The 24910-nt window shown below is 45.5% G+C and overlaps 2 protein-coding genes across 2 annotated transcripts; one reads left to right on the top strand and one right to left on the bottom strand.

The window, feature by feature from the left end:
• Positions 1-1769: 1769 nt before the first annotated feature.
• On the top strand, positions 1770-9097 carry LOC120969930 (uncharacterized). Its single transcript, XM_040397275.2, has 14 exons — positions 1770-2049; positions 2704-2780; positions 3358-3516; positions 3810-4023; positions 4105-4191; positions 4278-4420; positions 4618-4698; positions 5219-5283; positions 6102-6277; positions 6647-6777; positions 6876-6963; positions 7540-7756; positions 8085-8191; positions 8301-9097. The coding sequence occupies exons 1-14, from the start codon at positions 1882-1884 to the stop codon at positions 8742-8744; spliced, it is 2157 nt and encodes a 718-aa protein (XP_040253209.1). The 5' UTR covers positions 1770-1881; the 3' UTR covers positions 8745-9097.
• Positions 9098-9308: 211 nt separating this feature from the next.
• On the bottom strand, positions 9309-10254 carry LOC109733029 (uncharacterized). Its single transcript, XM_020292235.4, has one exon. The coding sequence runs from the start codon at positions 10097-10099 to the stop codon at positions 9638-9640; it is 462 nt and encodes a 153-aa protein (XP_020147824.1). The 5' UTR covers positions 10100-10254; the 3' UTR covers positions 9309-9637.
• Between the last annotated feature and the right edge of the window lie 14656 nt (positions 10255-24910).

Here is a 24910-nt window from a genome sequence, read left to right as displayed (position 1 = left end):
TTTTTTGCTTTTTTTCTATTTCTATTTTTATTCTTTAAAATAATTAGGAATTTAGAAAAATTCCTAGTTCAAAAAAGTGAATTTTGTACAAATTTTCTAGAAATCCTAATTTTTTTGTGGTTTAAATTTTTTTATTATGTTAAAAAAAATTGCTCTTTAATTTGAAAAAATAGTGAATTCAAAAAAGTTTATCAATTTTTAAAAAAATGCGTGATTTAAAAAAAATCATGTTTGAACATGAATTTTCTAACAATGTTTAAAATATTGAAAACAATGGTCGGGAATTTTAAAAACTGTTCCACTGATTCAAAAAAATCATGAATTGAAAAAAAAATCATCAAAAACAAAAAATGTTTCTGAATTACAAAAGTTTTTACCTAATTACAAAAAATGTTCTCCTATGCAAAAAACTTGTTCACGAGTTCCAATAAATGTACACTATTTAAAAATGTTCATGAAATTCAAAAAATGCTCATGAATTTAGAAAATGATTGCATTTACAGTAATATGATGAACATATTTTGAATTCGATGAACAGATGTTGAAATCGAAAAATGTTCACCCTGATTTTAAAAATGTTTATGAATTTAAAAAATATGATAATTTTTTTGAATTCAATGAATAAAATTTTAATTTTGAAAATATTCACCCTGATTTGAAAAGTTGTTCACCGATTAGGAAATCTTCATGAAATTTGGAAAAGAAAAAAAAAGTTAAAAGTGAAATAAGAAAATAAAAACGAAAAAAGAAAAAAGAAAAAGAAAACCCGCAGGGAGAAACAAAATAAACGATCTGGGAAGGTTCTACAGCCTTCTCAAAACCAAAATGGAGCTAGTTTGGGCAGGCCCAAATTCTATACGTAAAGATCCGTTTCATTTAGTGTCACCATGCTACAAAGTACAAACCATGGACCAGAGTCACCTAAAAAACTATGGACAAGCTTGTTTAGCTAAGACGCACCTTTACTAATCTGAATGACCAACAACTGACCATAGCGCCAACGAGTGTGTCTTGCCAGTTCCCGCACCCGCGTTCACAAATCACCCGAAAGCGCTGATGGTTGCAGTTTTGCGCTCAAGGCTCAAGACCAGACGATCCAAAGTCATCTCTTAATTTTTCTTGCTAATAAGTAATAACAGGTAGGTGAAACCAACCAACTTGACAGTAGTATATATTTTCTCTCTCTCTCTTTTTTTTCTCTCCTTTTGAGATAGACAGTAGTATATCTGTGTATACATGTTGATTCAGTCTGCAGCCGACTTGCCGAGCATGCGTTTGGATTGTCAACTTACGCCTGGGCGATGAATGATGATGTACCGAGTACCGTACCTTCCATCCTGCAGCGAGCAACAACCACCATGCTCTTCTTGACGCGGTCTGTGTTAGCAAAAACACTTGTTAATTGCTCTGCCAAATTACCCGAAAACGACCGTACGTAGAGTAGCTTTCTTTTGTTATTACGATGACTGTGTCAGCAGTATGTTTTTCCTGCAAGGTTGATTGGGCCAAGACATTTTGCTCGTCGGTAGCTTTCTTTTGGACGCAGCCCGGGTGGAGGGAGGAGGAGGAGACCGGGAAGCGGTCCAAGTCCAAAAGGAAAGGGCTGCGTGCGTCCGTGAGTGTGCAGCGTGCTTACCTCAGCGGGCCGGGGAAACGGGCCCACTCCGGGCCACGTAGGCCGCTGAACCGGTCCGGCCCCACCAACTCCTCCCTCCCGAGCTGCCTCCGCGCCCACGCTTTTTAACCGGTGGCCTCCTTCCTTTTCATTCCCCGCCACGCCGCACCACCGGCTCGTCCCTCCCGCTCGGCCTCTCCGCTCTCCGCCCATCGACGACGCACGGCAGACGAGGCGGCGGCCGGTGAGAGGAGCGGGGCGGAGAGATGTGGGTCTTCTACCTGATAGCGCTGCCTCTGACGGTGGGGATGGTGGCGGCCACGCTGCGCTACTTCGCCGGCCCCGCCGTGCCGCTCCACGTCCTCGCCACCGTCGGCTACGCCTGGCTCTGCTCCCTCTCCTTCGTCATCCTCGTCCCCACCGACATCTACACGGTGCGATCCCTGCGCCCCCTTCTCCCAGAGCCCGGCACCTCTTCCACTATCTCGGTTCGCTGCTCCTTTGCTTAGCTTTGCTGTACGTGCGGTTAGTTGGTAACTATCATTTCGGCGAATCCAGAAACCATGCGTGTAGGGATTTGGTGTCGACTGGAAGCGCCATGGGATTGATAACTAAATTGCGCTGTACAGTAGGTATTTGATAAGTCGCGTTTGTGAATCCATTGGTCGTGGGCGTGGGCTGCACTGCTGCAGGATATATGTGAGAATGCGGGGGTGGCAGTTCATCTGTGTGTTTGCAATGTTCGTGCTGAAACTCGCAAGCGTGAAAAGGGGTATCACATTCACAGCAGTAACGGCAATGTATGGATTTGATGGTGTACGTCTCCCTATTGCTTGTGGATTAAGGAGTTTGCCTGTTCCCGCAACTTCAGAAATTTACTAAAAATATATTCCTTGTTACAGTTGGTACTTATATATATACACACACATTATTTTAGATGTCTAGATATTTATACTTCATAGACTCTTGTAATGTGAAGGCTGACAAAGTGTTGTGCTGATGTTACATTGTACTCATGGATGGCTAGGTAGGCTCTTCTATTATATTGTTCTGAGCTCTGACCTCTTCTTCCATTACCTGAACTACAGACAATTACCGGCAATCAAAAGGGCGACGTCGGATTCTTTTGGAGCTGGTCGTATTGGAGCACGTTTGTCCTAGCATGGTATGCTGCTGATCACAATAACGTGTGTTGATTTGTGTGCTAACTCGCTAATGATGGGGTGAAAACTTGAAATGTCCTTTTCACAACATGTGAGGTCTGAAACTGCTGCCTTAGTTTTCAATTGCACAACTGGTCAATGGTGCATATGCTTAGCCTTCTCTATTTTATTTTATTTTGCGACATTGTGCTTAGCCTTCTTGAGGTCATGCCGCTTCATTAGTTTCGTATAGTTTAATGATTTGACCAAACATTTCGGTCAACTTAATTATATTATATCCTTATCTGAACATGACTGCATATTTAATGACTATTGGACATCCCTTAAATTCTTTTGGAGCTGGTCTTGTTGGAGTATATATATGTGGTCAGCATGAAAAAATCCTGTCATCCTTTTTGTTGATGTTGCTTTTTTGTCTTAATTTGTGGGAATCCTATTATGGTACTTACCTCATCTGCCTAATCGCACAATGATTTTTCGGGTGACACCACTTTTTCTTGCAGAACTCTATGTGCGGTAGCTATGTTGTTTGTCTTAATACAACACTATTCTCATGTCAAATTATGTTCATCTAAACAGGGCTATCATTCCTACCATTAAAGGCTATGAGGATGCTGGAGATTTCACAGTTAAAGAGAGGCTGAAAACCAGTATCCGAGCGAACTTGCTCTATTATGAAATTGTGGGATCTATCGGCTTTTTTGGAATAGTTCTGATTATAATCATGCATCATGATTGGTATGTACTCATTTTTCGAGTCTCAACTGAGCTTACATATTGTACGACCCATCTAATATCTGTGTGTAGTTCATTCATATGTGTGATTTTTTATTTGATCTGTTTGGGTGTGCTCTAGTGGAACAAATAGGCACTGTATTATAACTTCTGTCAGCCTGAACTTTATCCAGCTTGGACTATTTCAATTCTTCTCACCAATGGTTTTCATGTCTTCAGTCCAATTTGTGATCATCGGAGAATAGGTTCAACTTTTTCTTCACTGTGTGAAGCTGAAAGAATGGTTTTTTTTGCAGGGGTGGTGCTATCTTGGGCTTTGCGATGGCATGCTCAAATACCTTTGGACTAGTGACAGGTGCCTTTCTTCTTGGTTTTGGGTTGAGCGAAATTCCAAAGGATATATGGAGAAATGCTGATTGGACTCGCCGTCAAAAAATTCTCTCTCACATGGTTGCAAAGATGACTGTAAAACTTGATAATGCTCGCCAAGAATATTGCAACACAATCACTGTATGTGCTTCTCTGGGTTCTTAAACTGTCATCTCATGATCATTGCATTCTTCTTAAGGCATGTTCCTTTCCTTGTCTAAGGTTGTTCAAGCCACATCGAAACAAATGTCCAAGCGTGACCCACTAAGGCCTTTTATGGATATTATTGATAATATGCTGGCTCAAATGGTATGGATGCCAGGTACCGCTACAAATTGATATTTACATATTTTAATTATTCATAATAACTCATAGGCTCAAATATATTTCCTCAGCTGAGAGATGACCCACTGTTCAAGCTTTCTGGTGGAAACAAACTAGCAGAAAATGATATGGATTATGATACTGACGAGAAAACGATGGCTGCACTTCGACGTCGACTTAGGATAGCTCATGAGGAGTACTGTAGGAGTAAAAGGTACATTGTGCTAAACTAGCACATCTTAGTATCTTTTAGTGTGCATTTATGATTAAAATCTTGCAAACAACTCCTAAAGTTCGAAAATAAAATTCACACCTCTGTACAATTTTGTTGCGCTCATTTTCTGTACAATTCCAGACCATAATTTTGCTGCTCTTAATTGTAACTATTTAACCATACTTGATTGTTTGCAGCAAATATACGACTTCTGTCATGGAAGCCCTTGAACTGGAAGACACAGTGACAAATTATGAGCAACATGATGCAGACGGATGGTGAGTATTAACTTCTTACTTTACAGATAAATGGTTGTGTCAGGCTGTCAGTTTGTGCATAAAATTGATAGTTAATGTCCTGATACAACTTCCGAGAAATCTTTGTAATATTTTGATGTATGTTTTGCTCTGTTCAACCATATACTGTGGTAACCTATATTGGGGAGATATGTTGTACTCCGCCGCTAAATAGTCAGTTGAAGCGATTACTTGGTCCATCGAGGATGATAGTGGGTATTGCACTGTTGCATATTTATGAATCAAGTTTGGTTGGCTTTGTTATCATGTAGGAGAAAGCAGTAAATAACATAATAAACAAATAGTTTTTTTTCTCGAACACGCACCCAATTGTGTGTCATTTTGTAGACATTCTTAAAATGTTAGTAAACTATGCTTGTTAACATTACCCTCACCACAACAATCAGCATGCATTGCAAGCTGGTTATCAGCTATCTTCATGCCAAATCTTTGGGACATCAGTTCGAAGCACTGATGACTTACTTTCTGTTTGTTCTTACAGGAAATATGTATCAGATTTAAGGGAAAGTCGATCAGGCACACTAGGATCCTTCCTTGACCACATAGGTATATTCCTACAATCCAGATTTGGAATATCTTGTCATATCTCTTTACCAGTGTGCCAACTGAAAATGCCTTACATGAACGAGGATCTTTGGCTCCCAAGTCCCACGGAGTTCGAAATTTTGCAAAAATCATTTTTTTTAAACAGACACATACGTACACACACACACACACACATATATATGGATGTATAATTAATGTATGTAAATTTTCATGATGAAATACGTCTTGATGTGATCTACAAAAAAAATCATCAACTTCTATAGTGAATAGTACATGTGCTAGAAAATCATCAACTTCTATAGTCAAATGTTGAGCAAAATAGGAGACTAGACCCCACTTTGTCCTCTTAGCCAATCCTCAAAAATATGAACTACAGTACAAGTTGGAGCAATGTTAAAAGCCATGCAACAAGCTGAAGGGCAATCAAAGAAGAGGTGTTGAATATAATCTTCCACCTGGTAAAATAAATTACTACCAATCCAATTGTTTTAGCCACGTTACGGTTTATTATTATGACTACCCTACTCAAGTACCACAAGAATATTTAAATTTTCAGAGGGAGTTCAAATTTTCAAATTTGTTTGCGATGGAAGTGAAAGTGGGAATTGACTAGAGCCGCATACACAGATTGCACCGAGAAAATCCCCCTAGCATGTAGATTCCGCATAATAAAGCTTGAACCGCTGACGCAAGTTATCATAGGCCCAATACCAATGGATCTTTTACAGCGCTTTGCTACACACCAACACTTTTATGTTAATCTCCCTGGCCTGTCCTAAATTCATGGAACTGACTTGCGAACACCTTCACATTTTCAGAGTTCATTTGGCGCTGTATACTGTTAAACCGACTCCTGAAAGTTCTTTCTGTTCTCCTTGGTTGCATCTCAGCTGCCATATTGTTGGCTGAGGCCACTTTGCTGCCAACTGGTGTCCATTTATCACTTTTTTCTGTTCTTATAAATGCTGTAGGAAAGCAAGAAATTTTAGTCCAGGTAAGAAATTAATTGATTTAAGTGTGTAGCATTGCCTTGTTGTGTTTGAAGTAGAATCTGAAATATTTCCTTCAGCTTGCAGCCAACTTATGGGAAGTTTGTTATCTATGATCACCCACCACTTTATTTCTATTCTTATAGCTGTACATATACATAAAAAAATCAATTCTGTAGAAGATGCACTTGCCATTAATTTTGAAGAAAAAACACGCAATGACCACATTTAAAAAGTCTGTGGTGTAAACATACTTCTTTTGCAAGACTGTTTAGTCACATGCATATACCTTTACTTGCTTGTACATTCATCATGAAAGAAATGACCTTTGAAATACTAATTTTAACGCTTTGCCTGCTAATACCACTTAACAGGTTGTTGCATTTGCTCCATTGATGTACATGTGCATTTGCACATATTATCCGCTCTTTAGGATAGGGATGATGTTGGTCTATTCACTGACTCCAGGACAAACTAGCTCTGTCAGCCTGCTTATGATCTGCTCGTAGGTCTTCCATTTTCCTACCATTTGATGTTTCAAGGGCATCAATCCAACCTTTTTTGCACGCTGTCCTAAGTTTTGCATCAAATGTGTTTTTTCAGAATGGTTGCAAGATACGCACCTGCTATTTCTTACAACTTTCTGAATCTCGTCCACCTTGGTGGTGATGTTAGAACTACTTTTGAGAAGGTAATAGTTTTGGATATGTTCCTTTGCTGCATTGCTTGTTACCACTCTTTTGTAATAGCTATAATTCGAATTTGTAGATTTTAAGCAATCCTCGTCATGAATAGGTTATGTCGATATGTAGGGAATACAAAAGCAGCGATAGTCTTCTATTGTTTTCCATTTTGTTGGAGAAAAAGGAAATTCTAACCAAGAAAGTTACAGGGACATGCAGCTGTTTCTAGTAAATTCTACCTATGGCACAAATCTGATCTCAGTACAAATGAGTAGCACAGAAAAACTCACCTGCTATAGTGTAAATCGTACCCAGACATTCCATTCAACAGTACTCCCATAGTTCCATTAGCTTTCATTCTACTACAAAATTTGCTCATGGAAAGAAAAAAGAGGATTGGCTACTGTTTACTTTCATAATATGCAGCGAGTAGTTCTGATATTCTTGTGTCTAGGTGATAACACAGTATTGGTTCATATTTGATGCAAAAGTTCAGCTGCTTCCTATTCTACAAGCTTACTGTTTACCTGCTACATAAGCCCTAGTTAACTGCTGGATAAATAATCTCTTGTGCTACTATGCAGAGGATGGGGAGCATTGATGATGCAGTTCCTTTCTTTGGGAGAAACTTCAACAGAATATATCCACTCATTATGGTTGTTTATACTATACTGGTCGCGGGCAATTTCTTCGGGTATCTGTTTGAAATATTTGGAAGCTGGAAAAGGTTCAAATTCTGGACTGAGGAAGAAGAGGATACAAACGGATTTGATCCATCTGGGGTGATGATTCTGCAGAAAGGTAAGTTGCTCATTTATCTTGACGGGTACCTTTTCTTTCACTCCACAGTCCACATGTGCTTTTCTTTTTCATGCCGCTTGATCTTACGCGATTTCAGTACAGTATTCCTTCTGCAAATGGATTTTTTGAACTGAACTGGTAGCAACACATATTTTTACTTTCTTTCGAGAAGGGGAGCAACATACATAATCTGGTGTTTCCCGTTTGACTAAATCGAATCTTTAATCAATCATTTTCCTCAGTCAAGCCTGTTGCTGCTCAGTCACTAGCTTAGCTTTTTTTTTCCTATCTGATGGTATTCCCTGAATATGCTGTGTTTCATCTGCAGAAAGATCTTGGATCGAACAAGCGCGCAAACTCGGCGAGCAGGTCACTCCATTGGCAAGAAACTTCAGTTCCGTAAGCGAAGACGTTGAGTCTGGAACCGTGCTACAGGTGCGAATTTTTTTCTCTAGGTGTTTGCTTGTCCACCATGATTGTTAGTAAATCTTTGGGGTGCCTGGAGACCTCACTCTTGTTTCATTCTTCCATCTGTTATCCACAGGGTGTACAAAAGGTGGTGGTGATGAAAGCAGCTCCACATTCCCCCAAAAGGGAAGGAGGAGCCCAGCACAAGTACTCCTCCATTACAGAGCAGCCCAGCAGTCAACAGTCAGTTAAACAAGTGAAAGAGGTGACCCATTCCACCTCTGTTTTGCTCGAAGCAGGGGACTCTGAAAACCCATCTCCTGCTAGCGTGGCACCGGATCCATCCGCCGGAACCGCGTCGAGATGGGCCTCGATGAAGGCGGGGTTTCGGAGCTTCAGATCGAGCATGAGCTCCAAGAGGCTGCTTCCTTCGAGCCTGTCGCGCACGAGCTCGTCGACTTCGGACTCGCTGGACGAGATCTTCCGGGGACTGAAACGGCACTCGAGCAACCCACGGGTTGATGTGGAGTACCTTGACGAGGATGACAGCGCCCTCGAAACGGATCGAGCAATTCGATGATCGACGAGGTGTCGAGGTGGTTTGACATGTCCAAAGTTTTTCTTTTTTGGAACTGTGACATGTCCAAAGTTAGAGTATGATGAAAGTTCCGGCTGTAGATGCAGAAAGGGAGGTACAGAATGTATAGTCCCTCGGACATGTTGCTACAGGAGGTATAGAGAAATTTAGGTACAGTACAGTACAGGATCCCCGAAGAGAAACGAAGGGGCAGAATGTATATAGGTCACAAATTCACCTCAAATGGCGAAGGATGTAAACATCGAACTTAAGGCAGTTATGTGATGGTCTCGAAAATGGCGAAAGATCGTCCCTGCTGATGAAAACAGGACAGTTGCAAGCAGTTTTTATGTTTCGGAGCTCTAGGTGTGTTCGTGCCTGTTTTTTTTTGCTTCCCATTTTGCCTGCTTCTGAAGCAAAACTAACACGCTTATTCCAACAAAACTAGTACACTGTACAATATTGGCAGACTCAGCTGTCAGTGTCATCTGCAACCTACGGAGCTACTGAACCTCGCCAGCACGACAAGAAACATCCACCGGTTTGATCGTGACGGGGAAACGAACAAACAAACAACGCGATCGAGTCGAGCGCAAGCTCTTTCATTGGAGATCGATGATCTGTACTGTACAAAAATGGACAAGCCATTAGGCTGTCCTTCATTCCATCCACCAAGACTAGTACTCTTCCAACAACCGCGCACCAAACCCAACAGGGCGCAAACCCGAAAGAAACAGCGAGAAAGACGCCAGATTAGACGAGCAGGTGATCCATCCAGCCACGTAGGCTCCGCTTTGGAACAGCGCAGGCACGACCCAGGAACCAACCAACCAACCAACCAACCGGACCAATGCCGCTCAACCGACTGACCGCGCGGCCTCCCGCTCGCCGGAGCTTCAGAACAGCGACGCCGCCCGCTTGTGCGGCGGCGCGGCGGCGCCCTTCTTCACGGACGCCACCGAGCAGCCGTCCCTCCTGTACCAGCTCGCCTGCTGCAGCCGAGTCCAGAAGTTGCCCCTCTTCGCCGGCTTCTTCTTCTCCCCCTCCTCCGCCGCCGCCGCCTCCTGCTTGCCGTGATGGCCGGTCGCCTCCGGCTCCTCCTGACGCATCAGCATCCCCAGCCTCGCCCGGCGCGCCTCGCGGCAGGGCGGCGCCGTCTGGGCCGACGCGACGCTCGCCGCCCCGGACGAGGACGCCGACGACGGCTCGGAGGCGGCGTCGGCGGCCCCTGCGGCGGCGGAGAGGCGCGAGAGGCGGTCGCTGAGGCAGAAGGGGCAGACGCCGGCCGCGTGCCGGTGGCTCGGGTGCCTCCTGCACCGCGCCGCGTCCGCCTCCTTGGCCTTGCCCGCCGCGGCCATGACGATCCCGTCTAGCTCGGAGGACGCGGGCTGGAAGATTGGTGGCCCTGTGCGTGTGCGCGTGCGCGTGCGCGTGGTGGTGGCGATGCGGGCGTGTGCGTCGTCCTATTTATTGGCCGTTCTGGCAGCAGAGCGGGGAGCTTCGCGGCTGGTGCCGGGGAGCTGCCCGCGTTGGGCGCCGTACGGTGCGTGGCCGATCGGATGGTGGGGTGAGCAGGGAGTGGGGCGCGCGCGTGTGATTGGTGGCATGGGCATTTGCCCGATGATTGGCTCCGTTGAGTGCGGCGGTCGGCTGCGGTCAAGAGCTCTTTTTTTTCTCTGTGCAGTCAAGAGCTTTTTTTTTTTTGCGGGGGACAGTCAGGAGCTGTTTAGTTGTAAAAGATCTTGCAAAGTGTTTGTGCTGTTGCACAATAGCAAACGAAAAATAAAACCAAGCATTGGAGCCCAGGGTATAGTGGCACAGAGGATCAAAAGTCTTGTGCGCGTCGTGCACATATCATCTGGAAACCCAGCATTCTCAGATAGTGGCGAATTACCAACTTGCAAAGTGTTCGTGCAAATGCCCGCAAAAGAAAAGAAAAACGTGTTTGTGCGAAAAACAATGCCAAATCGATCGGTCCTGGCTGGAACCGATGGCACAGCCGTACAGAGGACCCAAAGTCCCATGCGTGCCGTGCACAGATCATCGTGGCCCTCGTAGCATCACACATTTCCACCACCCCGGGCACGCCGCGTCCCGCATCACCTCGACACACACACATGCACGTTACTTCCCCGCGGTCGCACCGCCGTCTACGGCACGCCGCGGCGCGCGCGCTGGCACCTGGGAGTCAGTCAGAGAGCGATTCGAGGGACTGACGTGCTTCGAGGGAGGGACGGTCGCCTCGCCTGCTGGCGATAAAGAAAGCGCCGCCCGGCGCGCGTACGGTGTCCCCTCGCCCCAGGACCGCGCGCCCGGGCCACGCGAACGCACAACGGACATAGCAGCGCGCGCGCTGTCATGGGGCGGCACGGCACCTCGCGCTCTCTTGCTCTGGCTCTCTGTACACGTGCGTGCGTGCGTGCGTGCATGCATGCTCCCGTCGCCGTCGTCGGACCACCGCGCGACCCCGCCGGCCCAACCACCCACTGGCGCACCGGTTCGCGTGCGGCCACGCCGGCCCCAATCGACCAAACGCCCGCTGGTCCGCTCCGCGCGCGGGCGCACCTACGCATCCTTTCTTTCAGCTTTCACGGGTCGTCGTCGGCGAACGACCGGCCAACAGTGTGCGCTGCGCACGCCTGCCATGCATGCTCGGCCGCCCTGATCAGTGATCAGGACCCGGCAGGCGGTCTGGGGCGAGCGCTTTCCAGCGCCTCCGTGTCCCCCTGTCGCGCCAACGAGCTAGGCTGGAGCCTCGGCCGCTTTTGTGAGTCGCGCAGTCTTGCCCCGTGCCCGAGGGTGGGCGCGAGTAGCACGTACAGGGCGGCGCGGCATGAGCTGCCAGGCGCTTGCCTAAAGCGAGGGAGGGAGGGCGGATGGCCTGGTCGCGCGGGTGCTCCGCAAAGGGCGTGCATGCGCGCGTGTCAGCGCTGGCGCGAGTAGGTGCGCGTGGTGGTGGTTCTTTGGTTTTGTCCGTGCGTTTTTGTATCTAGCACGGGAGCCAGCATCTGGGAGGGATGGTTCTTCCCGACCTTTCTTCCATCCTCTCTTTCTGTTTGATGAAAAAAAGGCCTCGCGGTTTCGAAATGGCGCACTCTATGTCTCTATCAGAGCGTGCACGTTCGATTAGATGTCTGATGGAATGGATGGATGCTAAATAATGGCCTTATTATTGGTGAATGGTGATGCTTGTCTGATTGGTTCCAGCTTTGTGTTGTTGGGCCATCACGCAAAGCGTGACAAATTTCATTTGGACGCACTTCTTTGTTCGTACTTTGATCCAGCTTAACGCTTAAGCACCGATCCGATGTGCGCTGGGATCCGGAATGGTTCATCCGCGCTCACGAGGGTCTCGAACCATCTTCGGCGCTACGGTACGGTTCTGACAGGAACTGCCGCTACACGGCTCTACCTGTTTTCTTTTTTTATTGCACCTCCTCATTTCTTTTCGCAAGTTGTCCATTTGGCCACCAACTGGCTCTGTACGGAGTGTTTAGTGGTACAACAGTTGAAACGGAGTTGGTTTTGAGGCTAGTGGGTGCTCAAGCATTTCAAAACAGAGGCGCGGTGTTTCTTTACTCCACGAACATGACTCTGCCAACAGCATTTTAAAGTACCTTTTTTTAGAACAGGATTTTAATAAAGTACTTCATGCACCTATCTCCCCCGGCCTACTGCTGTTCGCGAAGAAAACAAAAGCAGTGTACAGGGATGAAGGACTAGATTTTTTTTTCTTATACCTTGCCTCAGATACCAACAGCGATGCGCAAGACCGCATGCACATCTTCTTCCAGTGCCCAGATCATTAAAACGCCCGCAGATATTACATCAAGTTAGGTCGGGCCAGTTCGAGTTTTCGAAATCCCGCAAGCCGTCTCAAATTAGGAGAGCTCTCGAGAGTGCGCATGTCCGTCATGTCGGACTCCGGCACCTATATCCCACTCAAAACCTCACCCAGAGCCTGCATATTTTCACATTCCCGCCTCTTTCTCGGTACCAAAGCCTGCCCTCTCCGCCTCGATAGCTTATGTACCCACACGTTCTGCCGCCGTCTTCGCTACCATCGTCTGATGAATCCGTCGAAGCCCTTCACGGAGTTTGTCGATCTATGGGACCTGGACAAGCTCGCTCGCATAGTTCGGACCGCGAAACATCAAGGGCGACACTTGATGACCGCAAGCATCAAGAAAGAGTGGTCGCTCGGGCCGTAGCTCCCCTTCCACAGCAGATCACCGACGAGAAACTAACCAAACACTCTGCAACCGACCACTTTTACATAGACCTCAACATTTTCATAACGACCACTTTCCACCGCCGACCACTTTCCACCGTACACCATAGACCTCAACATTTTTTTGAACCGGGCTAGTCCCCTTCCCACACTTTCATAACGAAAATACAATAGTCTTAGACAGAGCTCAAAGGGGGCGGGAAAAGGGAGAAAGCGAGGTCAAATCACCGACGAGAAACCCACCACAAGTGCTCATCATTGAAACACTTGCTATGGGGCAAAAACCCATCGACACCGACTATCCTAACAGAGCACAGCTCGCGCAGGAGCATAAAAGTATCATAAAACCAGTTGTGCGCGCAAAATTGACATAGACTGAGAGCTAGCAAGGGAACCCGGGTATATATCAGCAACGATTTCTCGAGGCATCCACCAAAGGACCAAACAACATTCTTCAACCATCAACCTAATTGAATCCCTGAGCACACTGTGGGCAGCATCACATGTCCTCATGAGACTCTTGGCATTGCTCCTCATCATCACCGGGCCTCGTTTCAACACCTCGCAGTCCTCCAGCTTCTGCAAACCTACCCAATGCTGCAAGGATGCGCCATCCGTGAAAATAACCAAACGAATATCTTGCCTTCAGATCTATGATAGAAGGTGTACCCAATAGTTACTTTTGAGTATCCTATGAAGACAAATTTCTCCGATTTGGGTTCGAGCTTATCAGGTTGAAGCTTTTTCACATAAGCATCGCAGCCCCAAACTTTAAGAAACGACAGCTTAGGTTTCTTGTCAAACCACAGTTCATATGGTGTCGTCTCAACGGATTTAGATGGTTGCCCTATTTAACGTGAATGCAGCTGTTTCTAATGCATAACCCCAAAACGATAGTGGTAAATCGGTAAGAGACATCGTAGATCGCACCATATCTAATAAAGTACGGTTATGACGTTCGGACACACCATTACGATGTGGTGTTCCAAGTGGCGTGAGTTGCGAAACTATTCCACATTGTTTCAAATGAAGACCAAACTCGTAACTCTAATATTCGCCTCCGCGATCAGATCGTAGAAACTTTATTTTCTTGTTACGATGATTTTTCACTTCACTCTGAAATTCTTTGAACTTTTCAAATGTTTCAGACTTATGTTTCATCAAGTAGATATACCGATATCTTGTCAAATCATTTGTGAAGGTTAGAAAATAACGATACCCACCCCGAGCCTCAACACTCATCGGACCGCATACATTAGTATGTATTATTTCCAATAAGTCAGTTGAACGCTCCGTTGTTCCGGAGAACGGAGTCTTAGTCATCTTGTCCATGAGGCATGGTTCGCAAGCATCAAGTGATTCCAAAAGCCCATCAGCATGGAGTTTCTTCATGCACTTTACACCAATATGACCTAAACGGCAGTGCCACAAATAAGTTGCACCATCATTACTAACTTTGCATCTTTTGGTATCAATATTATGAATATGTGTATCACTACGATCGATATTCAATAAACCATTCACATTGGGTACATGACCATTGAAGGTTTTATTCATGTAAACAGAATAACAATTATTCTCTGACTTAAATAAATAGTCATATTGCAATAAACATGATCTATTCATATTCATGCTCAATGCAAACACCAAATAACATTTTAGATTCAAAACTAATCCCGAAGGTAGAGGGAGTGTGCGATGGTGATCGTATCAACCTTGGAGTCACTTCCAACACACATCGTCACTTCGCCCATAACTAGTCTCTGTTCATTCTGCAACTCCTGTTTTGAGTTACTAATATTAGCAACTGAACCGGTATCTAATACCCAGGGGTTACTATGAACACTAGTAAAGCACACATCAATAACATGTATATCACATATACCTTTGTTCACTTTTCCATCCTTCTTATCCGCCAAGTATTTAGGGTAGCTCCGCTTCCAGTAACCATTTCCTTTGCAGTAGAAGTACTTAGTTTCAGGCTTGGGTTCAGCTTTGGGCTTCTTCATGGGAGTGGCAACTTGCTTGCTATTCTTCTTGAAGTTCCCTTTCTTTCCCTTTGCCCTTTTTCTTGAAACTAGTGGTTTTGTTAACCATCAACACTCGATGCTCTTTCTTGATTTCTACCTTCGCTGATTTCAACATCGCGAAGAGCTCGGGAATCGTTTTCGTCATCCCTTGCATATTATAGTTCATCATGAAGTTGCAGTAACTTGGTGATAGTGACTAGAGAACTCTGTCAATCACTATCTTATCTAGAAGATTAACTCCCACTTGATTCAAGCGATTGTAGTACTCAGACATTCTGAGCACATGCTCACTGGTTGAGCTATTCTCCTCCATCTTGTAGGCAAAGTACTTGTCAGAGGTCTCATACCTCTCGAGTCTCGACATGGGCATGAGACTGAAATACCAATTTCATCTCTTGGAACATCTCATATGCTCCGTGGCATTCAAAACATTTTTGAAGTCCCGGTTCTAAGCCGTAAAGCATGGTGCACTAAACTATCAAGTAGTCATCATACCGAGCTTTGTCAAACGTTCATAACGTTTGCATCTGCTCCTGCAATAGATCTGTCACCTAGCGGTGCATCAAGGACATAATTCTTCTGTGCAGCAATGAGGATAATCCTCAGATCACGGGCCAAGTCCGCATCATTTCTACTATCATCTTTCAACTTATTTTTCTCTAGGAACATATCAAAAATAAACGGGGAGCTACATCGCAAGCTATTGATCTACAACATAGATATGCAAATACTATCAGGACTAAGTACATGATAAATCAAAGTTCAATTAATCATATTACTTAAGAACTCCCACTTAGATAGACATCCCTCTAGTCATCTAAATGATCAGGTGATCCATATCAACTAAACCATGTCCGATCATCACGTGAGATGGTGAAAGTGCTAGTTATCGACTAGAGGGGGGTGAATAGGCGATTTTTATGAAATTCTTCAAAACATGGGAGTTTCAAAGACAAACAATAGAAATGAGCCTATTGATATGCAGCGGAAGGTAGACTACACTAGGCAAGCCATAGTCAAGCAAGTAATGAAGCTAAAGCACGAAGACTATTCGCAGCTAAGCAGTATGGATCAAGTTGGAAGATAGTATGAAGCCAAACAACAATAGTCGTCACACAGTGAAGTCAAACAGATAAGACAAGCAAGTAAAGGACTTCACGAAGACGAATTGTAAGTGAGGGAAGAGATAGAACCAGTTGCTTGGTGAGGACAAGGATTTGTTGGACCAGTTCCAGTTGTTGTGACAACTGTACGTCTGGTTAGGGAGGCTGAGATTCAACTCAGAAGACCGCGTCTTCACCTTATTCCCCTTGAGCTAAGGACACCTAGTCCTCGCTCAATCACTCTGGTAAGTCTTCAAGGTAGACTTCCAAACCTTCACAGACTTCGTTCACCGGCAATCCACAATGACTCTTGGATGCTCAGAACGCCATGCCTAACTGGCTGGAGGATTCACAGTCCTCAAGTGTAACAAGTCTTCAGATCACGCGGACAGAAAGACTTCAGTGATGCCAAACACTCTTTGGGCTCTGGGTGTTTTGGGCTTTGTCCTCGCAAGGATTTCTCTCTCCCAAATGCTTCAGAGGTGGGTTGCTCTCAAACGACAAAAGTCGTGCACTAACTCTGAGCAGCCACCAATTTATGGTGTAGGGGGCGGGCTATTTATAGCCACTCGGCAACCCGACCTGATTTGTCCGAAATGACCCTGGGTCACTAAGGAACTGACACGTGTTCCAACGGTCAGATTTCAAACACACGCGGCAGCTTGACTTGGGCTACAAGTAAAGCTGACTCATCTAGCTCTGGATAAGATTTGCTCTCAGTGTCTTCGCTCGAAGACATAGGATTTGGTTGAGCATCACTTCAGTCACTCTGACTTTGTTCACTTGGACCCCACTTAACAGTACGGTGGTTCCTATGACTCAACAAAGAAGAAAAGGAAACTACGAAAAAGCTATGTCTTCACACTCCATAGTCTTCACGTGAATGTCTTCTCGAGTCATAATCTTCGTTGTGTATGTCTTCACATACCACCATTGTCTTCAATGTCTTCACACATTTTTTAGAGGTCATCTCTGGTAGGTAAACCGAATCAATGAGGGACTACTACCTGTGTTATCCTCCAGTTCTCACAAACACATTAGTCCCTCAACCAGGTTTGTCGTCAATACTCCAAAACCAACTAGGGGTGACACTAGATGCACTTACTATCTCCCCCTTTTTGGTGATTGATGACAAACTGGTTGAAGTTTTCAACGGGGATAAGAGTATGTGAAATTGTAAGGATTTAAAGTATTGTCTTCATAAGTAGCAGAAAAGGCTCCCCCTGAAGATGTGCATATAAGTAATTTGCGTTTGTATGCAAATGCACATGGCAGGTTTTAATTGTGGAGATCCTCTTCAACTAATGAAGACAATTCATCATGCATGAAAGAACATAATGAAGGTAATGACATGCATAATGGAAAATGGACGTCTGTGGAATGACTTCGTGCGGAATTTATCGTCGCACATGCGGATTTAAGTGTTACAACTCAAAGACCCAAATGTATCAAAAGCGAGAGTTGTAACTACTTGGCAACAAAAATATAGCAACCACCCATATGGACCCGCTTGAATACTATCAACTCATATGCTTCTCCCCCTTTTGTCAGTAAGGACCAAAAAGGTTTGAAGACATAGAGTGTCTACTCGTCCCCATGAAGAGTAGGAGAAGGAGCAGGGTCGGCGTTGAGGTCCGGTGGTGCAGAAGAACTTGGTGCAGTTTCGATTCAAGGCGAAGTTGTAGCTGGTGAAGTGGCATCATCTTGGTCATCAATGACTCTGGCATTAACAGTTGCCGCTGAGAATGAGTAGTCAGAGTCTTCAAGTGAGGGGGTTCGACGCAAGACAGCGTTCCTTGGAGGAGTGGAATCAAACTTGAATCTTTCGGTGAAGCCATCTTGTTGAAGATCATCTTCAGAGCTCAGCAAAGTCAGACTCTTACACGACCGCCAACAGGTTTCATGAGTGACAAAGGAATTCTTGTTGGCAAGGTTCCGAATGCGATTAACATCCACCAAGAGGCTTTGCATCTGACGCTTCAACCAGTCATGATGCTTATCCTATTTTTGATGCAGGGCAACGAGAAGCTCTCGGTCATTGAGAACACGAGAACGCTTCCGAGGCCTTTGAGCTATGGTACTCTCAGTGGCTTCAGTGTGGGCACGATGAGGTGCACGTGTATTGCCAGCCAAAGGATAATCACGATTGGCAGCTAGAACTCCTTCAATGGGTTGAGTGAAACTCTGACGATCGACATTGTGAAGATAAATTGGCTCGTTGGCAGGTTTTGGGTATATGGCTTCGACAGACATATCAACCTCTGGTAAGAAAATAATGTGGTTGCGTGCAGAGGGATGATAGTTGACAGCAGAGTGAAGCTTTATAAGGCGCATTACCCACGGAGCATAGAATTTCAGACCAAATAGGTCAGAGCAAGATGCAGCCAATTGCCTGATGAAGAAATCTTGAGCGTTAATGCTGATGCCATTGAGGATATAGAAAACCAGTGTCTTCATAGCGCCCTTAAGCTTCGCTGCAGGAGAATGTCTTTGACAGGCCATAGAGTTCACCTGATGATGTGATAAATGGTGCGGGGTAGATACTCTAAGTCTTCAACAAAGAACTCATTTGGATATTCAGCATCTTGGGGCAGTGGCTTCATCATACTCAGCATTTGGCTCATGTTTGGCTCAGGCTTCTGAAATATGCTCTCCAAAGCATTGCGGTGAAGCTGACAACCAGGTTCATAGAGTTCTCCTGGAGTGGGCAAGGCAGTGAGCTCAATGATATCAAGAGCTTTGGCTTCGTGGTGTACATTGCCTGTCATCCACTCGAGGACCCATGTCTTCGTATCCCTGTTGTAGCCGCGAATGTGGAGGGTGGCATAGAATTGCAACAGAAGCTCTTTATTCCAATTTTCTTTGTCTGTCACAAACTGGAGAAGGCATGCATCTCTAAAACAGTCAAGGGCTTCTTCTAAGCATGACAGGCCAGCAATGGTTTCGCAGTCGAGGCGCATATGAGGAAAAATGCGCTGTTGGTTGTATAAGACACAAGAATAGTAACTGCGCTGCTGATAGCTCCAGAACTGATTGGATGAAATTCTTGGCTTTGTGTACGGGTTCTTGGCACTATCAAAGAAGGTGTTGTGTGCTTTGAAGCCATTCACATTGAACGATCCTGGTGAAGTTGCAGTACCTGGAAACCTTGGCAGCCTAGGTTTTGGCTTCTGGACCTGAGGCCTGTGCTCCAAATGATAGTCGAATTGTGGTCCGGGAGTAGGAGGAGGAACCAGAATGGGCCAACGAACCATGACAGGTTGGCCGCGGTCAAAAGCCAGCTCAATGGTATGAGGCCTTGGAGGGGGCACATGAGCATTGGCATTGACGTGGGCTTCGAGCTGCACAATGGCTTCAGGGTTCACATGCACTTCTGGCACCACATTAACTTCAGGCGCCACATTTGCTTCGGCCATGACAACGTCATTGACTTCAGTATTGGTGTTCGTGGCCGCCTCAGTATTATCAACCTCCACTTGAGTAGCTGGACGGTCGGACGCGTTCTCCTCGAGAACAACTTCTTGGTTGGACGGGGGTGTAGCAACACATTCTTCTTCTTGATGGGGTTCTTCTTGATCATCGGCTGATGCAGCTGGAATGTCTTCAGCAACTTTGGCTTCAGACTCTGAGTCGTTCACAGTTGGAGTGGCGTCAGGAAACACTTGTCGTGCCAATGAGTTGTGGTTCTCATCTCCTTCTGGAATGCTCGACAGAGCGACTTGTGGCCTTGGTCCTTTGCGAAGCCTTCGAAATGCGGGCGACGCTTTTGGGGAGGGAGTTGGCTGGACCACATAGTCGTCATCTTCATCAAGCACCGGAGTGGTGACTTGAGTTGGGGGAGTACTTGGCGATTCTTCTTGACGGGGGGAGTCTTGAGGGTGATCAGCCCATGAATCATCCTGAGCGATTGGAGTCAAAGGACGACCAATGCTGATGAGTTCGCTGTTCGTGAGAACAGGCGATGATACCGTTTGGTGCTCGATCTGAGGAAGGACTTCATCATCTACTACATTGTCTTGGGGACCAATGTCTTCAGCTGCGGTGGGGTCAATAGCTGGAACTGCTTCAGCTTCAGGAGCCTCTGTGGTAGCAGGCTCGTGAACAATCAACTGACGCTCTTGGTGTTCTAACGCAGGATGAGCAACTGATATTGGTTCGACGACAAGGGGCTCTGTGGGAGCAGCCCGATCTTTCTTCTTCGTCTTCCTCTTCTTGGCCTGAGGAGCATCATCAGTGGCATTCTGGCTCTTGCGCTTTCTGGCTTCAGCCTCAGCTGCCCTTGTCTTCTTAAGTTCAGACGCAGCTATGGGGACCTTTGGCTTCGAGCCTGTCATACTGGCAGGGAAGACAATGCGAGGTGCTTCCCGCCCTGATGCTTCAGCTTGGGCCACAGCTGGCTTCTTCTTCTTGGCAGCCATCCTGGGGTCAATGCCTGGACGCCCAAGGGCTTTGCGCTTTTCCGCTTCATTGTGAGCTTGAACACATTTGGCGGTAAGTTGTTTCATTCGTTCTCTTGAACCTTTTGCTTCTTCTCGTTTCTTGTGAAACGCCTCCTTGAGGTCATGCAACATCTGCTTGAAGTTCTGAACATTAGCCACGCTGAGCTTGGCCATGTGTTTCTTGAACTGAGCCTTCTCATAGTCAATTTTGTCCTTCAGTTCGACAATCTTCTGAGCTAGAGCCAGCTCATGAGCAATGGCTCCATGGAAGGAGACACTGATGCCAATTGGGAGGTGAAGATCATCGATGCTGAGGCTTGGATTTTCAAACCACTCATCAATGAAGTTGTTCAAGATGTCCACATCAAAGAGGGGCATATCGTTGAAGATCTCCGCCTCTTTCTTGCTCTTTATCAGCAGCTCAAGAGTGTCATCACCAAGATCTTCGTCACTTGACAGATCAATGGCTTCAGTCTCGTTCCTCAGAACGGCAGCAGGGGTCAGTGCTTGACCAGAACTTTGGATGGGTTTCTTCTTCTTCTCGGTCTTCTTGGAGATGCGAGAAAGATCTTCAGACTGCACACTTGATGCAAGAGGTGCAGTAGCCAGTGGCTTTGCACGCAAAGCTTTAGGTGCAGCAGAGGGCTTTGAAGCCTTTGGTTGCTTCTGCTTCTGTGGCTTGGGTGGAGCAGGCGCTTCATCAGAATCAGCGTCGTCTGCAGAGTGCTCCACTGCTGCCCCCTGAACAACAAGGTGAGTGAGAAGACCTTCGAGGTTGTAGAAGGGTCCGATTTCATTGGGTTCAGCATCACGTGTGCCATCGACCCGAGGAGCAGATGGACCGGGGTTGAAGTCGAGTCCAAATGCTTTCTTGTTTTTCACAGCTGAGTCTTGGCAAACTTGTAGTTGCGTTTGAACAGATTGTCTTCACGACACCATAACAGAGAAGATCGGTCGACATTAGCTGGCTGAGGTCCACGGACCATGCAAGGGTAGAAGCCTTGAGCAATGTCTTCGGACTTGGACTTGGGTTGAAGATTTTTGTATAAGATATCTCCCCAAGGTCGCTTGATTGCATTCTTCTCAGCATACTCAGCAGTGACAAATCTGTATTTGTACTATTCCTCTGCCCAATATCTTCGAATCCCCTGGATTCGAGTCTTGCATTCACCATAGGTTTCTTCTGGGTCAGTCTTGTACATTTCATACAGATCAGGTGGTAAATCTTTGGATGTGTTCCCACAGCGCTGTCTGCCGCCCTTTCTAGCTGACTTTTCTGTGGCCATGAAGTTCAAACTGGATGGCTTCAGAACTTGCAAAAGCTTCGGTCTGCTGGTCAGACAAGAACTGGCTTCGGGAGAATTGATGTGATGCTGTAAGTACTCTGCAAATGAATGCAGACTATGAGAACCAAGGGATTCTCCCACAGACATGTACCTGTGACTGCATTAGAGATGCGCGGGAAGGGGAAGAGGTCATATGCATTATCAGAAGATTTTGAAGATATTGACCTCATAGCGCGAAGACATTCACTTATATGTTGAGAGTTGGTTCCAAATTTGTACGAATCCAAGAATAGGTACAAGTGAGGAATCTAACTGTGTGCGAAGCATAAGTGAATATACTAGGCATGTTATGAGATGCAGCAGGATAGATCCAATTTTGTAGGCACAGAAACCACTTTAGGTGGAGAAGGATGAATCTATCGGATCAAAAAGGCAGTAAAAGTAAGCTTTAATTACCACACAAAGAACTTCTAGACGGAGTAGAGAGGAGGCCGAGCAGTTCGATCTTCCGTGTCCTAACTTGGCGACGGAAGACACCTACGGCGACAACGGAGGTGATGAGGTCCGCGGCCGGCGTGAGGACGGCGTCGGTGAGGTCGCGGCAGCTAAGCGCTTCGTCGCCGGGAGCTAGCGGTGGCGCTAGGGTTTGTGCGAGGTGGAGAGGTGGAAGAAGTATTTTGACCGCGATATGATGGGTATTTATAAGGAAAGGGACAACACAGCGCAATTACGCAGGTGCCCCTGGCGGTTCACATCTGAGGGACACATGGCAAACATGCAACACATTGGAAGTTGTTCCATGTTCCCACGCACGCCTGGACTGTCAGGTGGTTGTTCCGGCTTCTCCGGATTTCAGGCAATAAGGATTTAGCATTTAAAACAGATTCAATTTTTGTCTCTGTATCTTCTGCTGACAAGGACGCAGAGAAGACATTCGACGGTTTCAATAGAATGCATATGATTTGGATAGATAGAATTTTGAGGTAGAAGCATAGAAGAGGTTAGGGTCCGATCACATTCACTTAGTCCAAAAGATTCAAAAGAGAAGACATAGCTATAAGTGAATGTTGTAGAGGACAGAACACAAGTATATGTATATATATCTGAGTAAGACCAAATCAACAATGTGAAGATCAACAAGAAGACAAATCAATATTGAAGATAAATCAAATGCGAAGACTTATCAAATGCAACGCCAAAAGAAACACTCCAAACAAAAGTTTGGTGGTGGCGTTACCCACCGTATAGGAAGTATTAGACCCAGACACGGCGCACAATTATCGTGGCGCTCCGAAGTCAAGTTCCGCATTAATGTATTCACACTTAGAGTGTATGTCTTCATTGATTGAAGATATACATCACTTTGTGTGTTGCACATCTAAGTCATCAATATGCATAAGTGTTAGGATGTGTGCCTAATCACAGGACATTTGAGGATTCCAAGATATTTAGCTCACACCGCAACTTGCAAAATCTTTTCTCATCCAAGGGCTTTGTGAAGATATCCGCCAATTGCTCTTCAGTGTTGACATGAATGATATCAATATCTTCCTTCATAACGTGATCTCTAAGAAAGTGATGACGAATTTCAATGTGCTTTGTCTTCGAGTGCTGAACTGGGTTGTTGGCAATCTTGATGGCGCTTTCATTGTCGCAGTAGAGTGGTACTTGCTTCAGATGGATGCCATAGTCCTTGAGAGTTTGCTTCATCCATAGAAGCTGAGCGCAGCAAGATCCAACAGCAATGTATTCAGATTCAGCAATGGAGAGAGATACATAGTTCTGCTTCTTTGAAGACCAACAGACAAGTGATCGTCCCAGAAAGTGACATGTGTCTGATGTAGACTTGCGATCCACCTTGTCACCAGCATAATCAGCATCCGAGAATCCAACTAGATCAAACTCTGAGCCCTTTGGATACCATAATCCTAGTGTTGGGGTGTAAGCCAAATATTGAAGAATTCGCTTCACAGCTAAGTGATGCGATTCCTTTGGTGCCGCTTGGAATCGGGCACACATGCAAACACTAAGAATGATATCTGGCCTAAATGCACATAGATTAAGTAAAGAACCAATCATGGAGCGGTATACCTTTTGATCAAACTCTTTACCATTGGCGTCAGGACCAAGGTGACTTTTGGTTGGCATTGGCGTCGTGTAACCTTTGCAATCTTGCATTCCAAACTTATTCTGGAAGTCTTTGAGGTATTTCTCTTGAGATATGAAGATGCCATTGCTTTGCTGACGAATTTGAAGACCTAGGAAGAACTTCAGCTCACCCATCATGGACATCTGATATTGCTCTTGCATCATGTGCCCAAACTCATCACTGTATCTCTGATTAGTGCAGCCCAAGATAATGTCATCCACATAGATTTGGCACACGAATAGTTCTCCATCATATGTCTTCGTGAAGAGTGTAGGATCTAGAGAACCAGGTTTGAAGCCTTTGCTCTTCAGGAAGTCTTTGAGTGTGTCATACCAAGCACGAGGGGCTTGTTTGAGGCCATACAGTGCCTTGTTGAGCTTGTATACCATATCAGGATGTTTTGGATCTTCAAAGCCAGGTGGTTGTGCAACATACACTTCTTCTTCAATCTTGCCATTAAGAAAGGCGCTCTTCACATCCATTTGATACAGAAGGATGTTGTGATGGTTGGCATAGGCTAGCAGTATGTGAATGGCTTCAAGCCTAGCCATAGGAGCAAACGTTTCATCGAAGTCAATCCCTTCAACTTGAGTGTATCCTTGAGCAACAAGACGAGCTTTGTTTCTGACAACTTGACCATGCTCATCTTGCTTGTTCCGATAGATTCATTTTGTGCCAACGATATTGTGTTTCCGAGGATCAGGACGTTTGACCAATTCCCACACATTGTTGAGCTTGAACTGTTGAAGCTCTTCTTGCATAGCTTGAATCCATTCAGGTTCCATGAAGGCTTCAGCAACTTTCTTGGGTTCAGATATAGAGACAAATGTAAAGTGCCCACAGAAATTTGCTAGTTGTGTTGCTCTTGAACGAGTGAGTGGACCTGGTGCACTGATGCTATCAATTATCTTCTCAATCTGTACTTCATTTG

This window comes from Aegilops tauschii, chromosome 7 (genome assembly GCF_002575655.3).
Source record: "Aegilops tauschii subsp. strangulata cultivar AL8/78 chromosome 7, Aet v6.0, whole genome shotgun sequence".
In the NCBI taxonomy this organism is placed as follows: domain Eukaryota; kingdom Viridiplantae; phylum Streptophyta; class Magnoliopsida; order Poales; family Poaceae; genus Aegilops; species Aegilops tauschii.
Note: the sequence above shows the minus strand (reverse complement) of the source record. Positions and strands in the feature narration are given on the sequence as shown.